The 8,963-nt window shown below is 53.7% G+C and overlaps 1 protein-coding gene across 1 annotated transcript in view; it reads left to right on the forward strand.

The window, feature by feature from the left end:
- Positions 1 to 8,963, forward strand: part of Satb2 (SATB homeobox 2) — an 88,069-nt gene that overhangs the window by 25,871 nt on the left and 53,235 nt on the right. Inside the window, exon 5 of the mRNA XM_023712327.1 lies at positions 1,777 to 2,249. Coding sequence (XP_023568095.1) covers positions 1,777 to 2,249 — 473 coding nt within the window. The remainder of the gene's footprint in view (positions 1 to 1,776; positions 2,250 to 8,963) is intronic.

Below are 8,963 nucleotides of genomic sequence, written 5' to 3' on the forward strand. Positions count from 1 at the left end.
GGGAAAGCTAGGGGGTGTCGCTGGAGGGTCAGGTGGGAATGGAAGGCGTTGAGGTTTGACTTACTTGCAAGTTCAGAGGAAAGTTAGTAAAAATCAGTTTTTAAGAAAGGAGGAAATACAAAGATTTGTTCTAATAGTGTTTGTAAATAGGATATCATGTCTTCATCTTGTTCGATGAATAACCATTAAGACAATATGCAATGTATTAATTATTGAAACTGTCCTACTAATTGGATTTGAAACTATCTCATTGGTATTTGTTTCTCAATAAAATTACTGGAAAAAAAAAAGAAAGGAGGAAAGTACAGACTTCTAAGTATACTGTGATCCTAGCAGCTGTCTTCACCTGTTTCCTAGTGGAAAGCTGGACATACCTACAGCTTGTAGATGTGTAGATGGTCAAGTGTCTGCTCCCATGTTTGTATCGTAAGACCTCAGTGCACACAGCTGCTACACAAGTGGTTAACGTGGAAATGCTGTCTTCCGCTCTTAGGGTTTGTTGACTGGCTTTATTCCAGTCGCTTCCCTGCGACCAGTCACCGTGCCTGGGTCCTCATGGAGGCATCTGTCCGGAGTTCAGTCTCCCTGTTTGCTAGCGCATATCACCTCTGCCTCAAGGCTTTGGGACTCAGTAATTTTCTAGTACCAGTGATTGTTACTGTAAGCTGAATGCTGAGCCTCAGCACCTGCTATGTAATAGGTGGACAGTTACTTTCAAAACGGTCCTCTTCTGCGTCCCTCTGGTCTTTAGCAAGTAGCCTCCCTGAGCCATGCTTCTTAAGGGTTTCTGGAGCAGGACTTCAGCATGGGCGTGTCCGACGTGTGCAGCGGTGAGAAATAGCCACTCAGTCTCTAGGAAATTTGCTCTCACAAGCAGATCCTGCTAGATTACACCCGTGAGCACTGAGGGCTGGTAATGATGGATTTGCTCAGCCTCACATGCCTCTCTGGGCAGCAGAGTGGAGAGGAGGGTTGACCAGGAAGTGCTTCCCCTCCCTGAAAATCATCCTGGTACATCTCTACAACTCCTGCTGTGTTTCTTGTCCCTTCTCAGGTTATTCTTGAAGTCTTCAGTAAAGTGCAATCAACTGTAATAAAGCAGATGGCCTGTTCAGTGGCCAGTGCCGGTGACACTGGTAAACGAGGAAGCTCTTTCTTCTCTCTCCCATGTCACCGTCCTTGAGACACACAGAGGTGATGGGTGGGTGCACTCAGGGGTGGTCTTTCCAGTGAGCGTCTCCAGGCCTGTGTACAGGTGCTCATGTGAGATTTGCCCTGGAAAGCTGGAGTCAGGCCAGCAGGACTTGTCAACCTTGTCCTCTCCTGATGACTCTGACTGTACCCAAGGGTGACTGGCACCATCATTGCCTAGGATGATGAGGATGATGTGTGATGGAGCCCGTGAGTGAGCTTTAGAATCTGATGGCTGCGGCTTCTACCTGGGCTGCTCACGATGGCACTTACTTTTAAACATTTGGGAGGACCGAGGCGGCACGCTGCCTGGCTTTCGTTTCTGTCTGTTGGTGTGTTCGTATTGCTTGCATGTCAGACGGGCGCTCTACCACTGAGCTGCATCCCCAGCCCTACTTTCATCTCTTTAAAGAGAAAAACTCACTGTAATATTTTGCAGGAAAGAATAACTTGCTTGTACCCTAGGGCTTCATCTTTATACGAAAAGAAATGGATGTCGTTTCTCTACCAAAATGCGATAGTCAGGGTTTCCACATTCTGCCCATAAATACTGACGTGATGGTGACATCATTTTTATCTCAACAGTGGAAAGAGTGGAGCGAGAAAACCTTTCAGACTATTGTGTTCTGGGCCAGCGTCCGATGCACTTACCAAATATGAACCAGCTGGCGTCCCTGGGGAAGAGCAGCGAGCAGCCCCCGCACAGCCAGGTGCACCACAGCGCGCCCATCCGCAACCAAGTGCCCGCGCTGCAGCCCATCATGAGTCCCGGCCTCCTCTCACCCCAGCTCAGCCCACAGCTCGTCCGGCAGCAGATCGCCATGGCCCACCTGATCAACCAGCAGATTGCCGTCAGCCGCCTGCTGGCCCACCAGCACCCCCAGGCCATCAACCAGCAGTTCCTGAACCACCCACCCATTCCCCGAGCAGTGAAGCCAGAACCCACCAGCTCCTCCGTGGAGGTCTCTCCTGACATCTACCAGCAGGTCCGAGACGAGCTCAAGCGGGCCAGCGTGTCCCAGGCTGTGTTTGCCAGAGTGGCGTTCAACCGCACACAGGTACTGTTGGCATCTGGGGCACTGGTGGCCCGGAGCCAGAGTGACCTAGGCAGAGGGTCGTGATGCGCAGGTCCTTAAATTAGTGGCCCTCTGTTACCCAGTATCGTACCCGTTGATCCATGTATGAGCTGAATCAACTGGTTAACCCATTCCCATAACCTGTTGAATGTCCACGCACCTACCTCCTGGATCAGGGCCCAAACCATCCCAATGGCTTGCCTCTGGTGTGTGCTGTGAACTCAGACTTGGAGTTTACCATTACCATTCCTTGGTTAGGAAAAAAAAAACTGGTTGTAAATTACTTATGCGTGTCCAAACAACCTGTTGTTTATCTTGTTTTGAACTTTAGAAAAAGAGTATCATTATGTCATAATTCCTGTAATTTTTATAAGCCCTTTAAATGTGCAGCGTAAGTTTAAAATATTGGTAGCGGGCCGAGCACTCGCACTCGTGGACTTTGAGAAGCGTGAGGCCAGGCTGCTGCTCAGTCCACGCCTTCGTGTCCTGTCTGGCTCTGGCCAGGCGCGCGGATGGGGCTTTCCCTCACGGGTTGGAAACTTGAGTTGTTGGCACTTCCAGAGGGGCTGCTAGACACAGTCTCCGGCTGGGCGTGGTGGCGCGTGCCTGTGATCCCAACACTGAGAACGCTGGGGCAGATCCCCGAGCTGTGGCCTGCCTGGGCTCCCCCCGAGCTCAGGGCCAGCCTGGACGACACCGCGAGGCCCTGTCTCCAAATAACAAAGCAGGTTTTTGGGCACCATCTGGGAGCTGACTCAGCTGAGGTAGAACCAGAAAGTCTCTTGAGGCCTGAGGGGAAATCGATGCTGCTACTTGGGGTCCATCTAGGTCCACTGTGAGAAAGAAAGGGGCGGGGCTGGACTTGGGGACTCTGCAGGAGCAAGGGAGTCGGGTGAGGGCGGAGGGGAGCCGCTGGCGAGTGCCGGGTCTGGGTAGCTGGGGAGGGTGCTGGCGGGGCAGGCCGACCTTTGGGGGAAGCCTTGCCCAGCATGCTCCTGGGACTTGGGAACAGCTGTCTGGAGAGCTTGGTGGCCGTCTTGAGCCCGGGTCCACTCTTGAAGGATACAGGGAACGTCAGCGAGGGCTGCAGGAGATGTCGAGGCGCCATGTCGGAGGCTGAGGCCTGTTGGTGGATAGAGCTCACAGGCTGCGGACACAGGGCAGTGCCCAGCTACGGACCGTGAGCTGTGGCCCCGGGCAGGAGGGCTGTGACCAGCTGGTCTAGACGCTATAACCAGATCTCTGTGTGCCTCTTACGATAGTTGGCTTAGGGATTTAGGCTTGGAAATGCTGGCTGGAGTCCCAGGGAGATTTGCAACAGTCCTCAAAAGGAAGGACTAGGACCGGGATTAGAAAGTCTCACACAGAGCTTGGGACAGGCGGAGTCAGGACAGAAGGGGAGAAACCAGCATCACCGAAGCAGACAGTGGCAGAGAGTAGATGGTGGCCCACAGAGATCAGGCACTGTGGTGCATACCTGGGCAGCACAAACAGGCCTTCCATGGAGGCTGGAGGCCGGGGCAGGCTCGGAGCCAAGCCAAGTGGGCGTCCTGTGCCATTTCTGCCTGGTTCTGTGGACAGCTCCTGTGGCCCAGAGGGTTGGAGAGCAGGGTGCTGTTGCTGTGAGCTTCACCCATGCCCGTAGAGCACAAAGCCCCAGAGCCCCGCAGTGAGGGGCTAGGTGGCCAGCAGTCCTGCCGGGAGGCTGCCTTCCAGCTGCGCTCCTGCAGGCCCGTCTTCTGCATGGGCGTCTTGAGCTCTTTTTCTAGGTGAATGACTTTTCTTTGGCATTGCCATCCTCGAAGTACCACATTATAAAAGGTCGAATTGAAGCATGGAGCATGTCTTACTACTTCCCCTGCTGTTAATTGTGCGAGACGGCTACGCCCCACCAGCAGCTTTCACTCTCAGTCAGCGTGAGTAGGGCTTGCAGGCCGGCCTTGAGGGCACTGGGTGGAAACTGTGGAGGAATGGATGAGTGTTTCCTTTTACAATTCTGCTTTTAATTTGGGAAATCTTTGCCTCCCTCTGGGATCGTAATCTGTTGTGTGTAAAGCCCAGCCTAATCAAGGTATTGACAGGTGACAAAGCTTGAACCTGAGGTCCACGGGCCGGTCAGATCTGCTGCGCCGTGAGCCGGGACCGTGAGGCAGAAAACATGGTGCTCGGGGCCTGGAAGGCATGCGGCCCTTCCAGGCTAAGGCTGTCTTTGAGTGGAGTCAGGCCATTAGGGTGACGTCATAATTCACCAGCCATAATAAACAATAGAATTAATCCTGTGGGTTACTATTATACATGAGTCTGTTGTCCATCTTTGGATAGAAAAGAATTTTGACTTTTTCTTTCCCCTGAAACCAAGTTCTTGCTGGATGCCTGATGCACCGTGAGCACCTGCTCCGCTCCTCTACTGCTGCGTGGCTGTCCTCAGGCCTGAGTATTTTCCAGAAATAGTTCCTGATTTGTAGGCCTCATTTATCACCAGATTCAACAAGAAGCATTTGGCACACATTGTCACCATGCAGGTTACTTCCTGGGCTGTGCTTGCTGGTTTCCCTTAGCAGGCATCGAGCTAGGACCGCAAGCTCCAGTCGTACGGAAGCACTCATAAACACAGCGAGAATTGTAAACAAAAGGCTCTGTCTGCTGAGCCTCTCACATGTGAGACCTCCAGATGAAAAGACTCCAGCGCGTGATAAATATCTGAAAGTGCCAGCCGTCCCCAGAGCCCCTGACCTCTGGGCCACGCACGGTGGTGCCGTCCACGGATGCCAGCCGCGGTACGAAGGCTGCGTTCTGAGAACTGGCTGGAGATGCCTGTGGTTTTGTAATGGTGCCTTCAAAAGCAGAAAGTGCATCTCTGATAAAACGGTGCCCAGCATGCGTCCTGAGAAGGTGTGGTTGCGGCTGCTGCTGCTGGAGTCCTGTTGCCCTCAGGGCCCTCTCTGTCTCATTAGAAAGAACAAGTGCTGTACAAACGAAGGACAGAAGCAGGAGCCAGAGGCACAGGCCAGCGGCGGGGCCAGGGGTGCCCTTCCCCTGGGCGCGCAGCACAGCCAGAGGCCCTGTCCGCCCTGGTCCCCGCCTGAGTGGCCCTGCCCTTCTTGCCAGGCAGGAGAGGACCAAGGAGACGTTTTCTACCTGGTTTCCACGGCAGCCATCCTCCGCACTGTGCTGCGGGCCTTCTTCAGGCTGAGGTGCTTGCCTCACTCTCACCGGGAAGGATAGGGAGCTGGGAGCGTCCAGCCTAAGGGCTGATGCTGAGAGGTCCTGAGAGGAGTGCGGTGCTGGACTGGTCCTTCCTGACCTGGCTTCTTAGTGGGCCCCTGGCCTGGGAGGCTCTTCCTTAGTGGGCACTGGCAGGGACTGGACTTTGTGCCAGTCGAGGTCTGGCCTGATGCCAGCCCACTTGACATCTGTGCCACACAGGGAGGCATTGGAATGAACACAGCTTAGTTTATGTCTGTCCTTTTACAGAGCAAAAGCCATGTGCTTCTCGGAGCTGGGTGAGGTGGTGTCTCTGTCCTGTCGCGCTTGTGAGCCCGACCTCCCTCAGGTCCGCAGGTCATCGGCAGAGAATGCTGCTGTCTAGACGCATGGATGGTGAGATGGGGAAAGATGGGGCTGAGTCTCTGTGGGCGCGGCAGGGGAGACGCCACCCCTGGGACCTGGCCTGAAGCATTCTTGCTGAGCTGCTCTAGAGGAGCCTTCCTGGGGTCTACCCCCTGTGAGGCCGCTGTTAGGGAGCGAGAACTTGAGGAAGCAGGAGGCCGTAGCTCTCTCTGTCACGTCCTTCATCCTCATCTGCAACCTGGGCGTGGCGGGCGCTGACACGCTTGCACTTGCTGGCTTGGTGGACGCAGCTGAGCTGCATGGCTGTCGTCCGTGTCCTGATGTCTGTGCATTTCACGGTGTGATTAGGAAGCCGGATGTTGGGTTTTACCTCTTGATACAACATGGACTTAGAAAAGCTAATCAGAGCCTGTGCCTGCGTGGAAAGGCAGTGAGGGATGAAAGAGACTCAGCGTTGCTGGTGTCCAGTGACCCGCGATAAGCAGTGATTCATAAAATATGTATGGCAAATCTTCCTTAATAGATCAACTATTCTCTGACTTATTTAAAATTCCATGACCTGCATCTTCATGTGTCAGAACCCCCCACTTGCTCCCTTCACCTCTCCTCCGAGACCCTTCCTTCCATCTGAGCGAATCTGTTAAGTGAAGTAGAGGAATCTATGATCCAAACAAGGCTAAATCTGTGAGAGGCTGTGCGCGGCATATGCTGGGCACCAGTGCCAGGCAAGGGACAGTGTCCTCCCAGGTTCCTTCCTGTCCCTCTGTCCCTGGACTTTTGTGGCAGAGCCTGAGAAGCCTTCTCGTGCGGGGATCAGCAGCAAGGAGTTTTACCACTGAAGATGACCCACACCTTGTTAATGGAGACTGCACAGCACCCCACCAGGCTTGCCATACCCCAGAAAGTTGCAAGTTCCTCCCATGTCTCAGATCATCCTGCTGGCCAATTCTCAGAAATATGTTTTGCAAGATAAATTGTGCTTTTGTGACAGTGCGTCTTCCTCCTTGTAATGACTTTCTTGGGCACGTGAAGGTCAATGCCAGCCCGTTGCAGCCTCCATCAGAGGCTGGGTGGAGGGTGTGAGCGCTCTGCTGGCAGGCAGGGGGCACAGGGCCCACAGACCCCTTTGAGAATCATTGGGCTGGTCTGTCCTTGTTTGGCCTTTTTTTTTTTTTTTTTGGTGGAACTGGGATTGGACTCAGACCCTTGCATTGGCAGGGAAGTGCTTATTCTACTGAGCCATCTCCGTGGCTCCCTGGCTACTTTTTTATGAGAAATACAAACTTTGAAAAATAAAAATCTGCAGCTTACTAATCAAAGCCACATCATTAGAAGAAACTTAAGGCCAGGTCAGAAATACAGTTCATGACGCCCCTCAGCACCTGGAGGTGTTTCCAGCAGATATGCGAGTAGGACTGAATGCTGTCAGGAAAGCTGGCTGAGGCCAGCTGCTAGAGGCACAGATGTGTTTGCACGAGGTGACGTGGGCTTCTGCCCCCAGCTTCACCAACAGTGCCTGCCCTGATGATCGTGGTGCCAGGGCTGGAGACCTTCACGACGCCGCGTCCAGAAGTGGCAGCAGGAGGAGGCGAGCAGCAGCCGAGTGGGCCTTGGCCCCAGACTTAGGAGTCTGCGCGTGGAGGACAGAACGTGTCCGTTAATTTCACTCTTTGCTTTCTATATACTGTTACCCAAAGACAGGAATGATTTAATAATACGTGCAGTTAACGTTTGTAGAAAACTTGGCCTCCAAGGTCCTGGGACTCATTGTCGGCTGACACCTGCTCAGTCCCATCATTTCTCAGCACCCAAGGAGATGCGGGTGCTCTCGGTCCGAGTCACGGAGCGCGGAGGAAGTCGCGGGGCCTCGACTTGCATGGCCCAGTGAGCTGGTTATGAAATGACGAGGGCACCAGTGAGCGCTAGGAGGCCCACCCCAGAGTGAGGGCTGCCGATATGAAAAGCCGCAGACCAGGCATGAACGCGTTATTGAGTTTCGGAGTCAATAATGCCCCCTTTTGATTTCAGAATGTTAAATTAATAAAGTAGGAGGAGGTGATCCTGCTTGCCTCATGAAATGAACAAGCTTTCATTTCAGAGTCACTGGCCTGGATTCGTAGATTTAAAGATCGTAATGATATTAATATCTCCCAAGATAGCGGCGTCTGTTATTAGGTGGCCTGGAGGCGGCCCTCGGGAGCCGGCTCCCTTCGGCTCTTTGTGCTCGTGGCCAGGCTGTTGCCTCCTGCACACTTTCGGGCATCTCAGGCAAAACCAGCGTGAGTTAGTCGAGTCGGGGGCCGACAGCCAGGGCCTTGGCTTTGGGTAGGGAAGCTCACCCAGCGGGTCCCAGCCCCGCTCTCGGCCCCCTCTACGCGCAGGGAGCAAGCAGGGAGCAGAGGTTTGCATGCAGAAAACGGGCAGAGTGCTTGCTTTTCTCGCCCCCACAGCTGCCCGGGCCTTTCTGTCCTGTCCATCCTGGCCCTTGCTGAGCAGTGCAGAAGCCAGACGTGGGCCCAGCACGGACACCCCAAGTCTCGTGTTCACAAAGAAAGGAAACGACTCCTTTTGGGGTGGATTTAGGGTTTCTCCACCATCCTGCAGTGGGGCGTGATGGGCGCTTTCCGGGCACAGCGGAGGACTTCAGCGTGAAGGTTGCGCCTGTATCGGTTAACTGTGCCCACCCCAAGTCGTGGGGGGTGTTTTAAAAGTCAAGCATAGTTTTTATGAAAGAAATACAAGAAAATGAACTGTAAGTATCGTTATTTATATACTTTCACCGTTGCCTTTTTAAAGCAATAGAACGATGTGTACAGTAGAGTTCCGTTTGCGAGCACTGGTTGAAACAGTTACGGGCGCGGCGTGAAGTGTTTGCTCAGAGCCGGTGAATTCTGCTGACGGGCAGGGCTGCTGTGGGTGATACGTGCTACCAATTGGAAATGAACTGGAACGCTCCAGGTTCTTTCAGTGTCGCTGCGAGTTTGTGGCTGAACTAACAGTGTGGAAAACAGTTACCTACTTTCCTCCCTCCCTCTGCCTCTCCCTCTCCCTCCCTCTCACCTCCCTCCCTCCGCCTCTCCCTCTCCCTCCCTCTCACCTCCCTCCCTCCGCCTCTCCCTCTCCCTC

The sequence above is a fragment of the Octodon degus genome, unplaced genomic scaffold (genome assembly GCF_000260255.1).
Source record: "Octodon degus isolate 3935 unplaced genomic scaffold, OctDeg1.0 scaffold00025, whole genome shotgun sequence".
NCBI lineage: Eukaryota > Metazoa > Chordata > Mammalia > Rodentia > Octodontidae > Octodon > Octodon degus.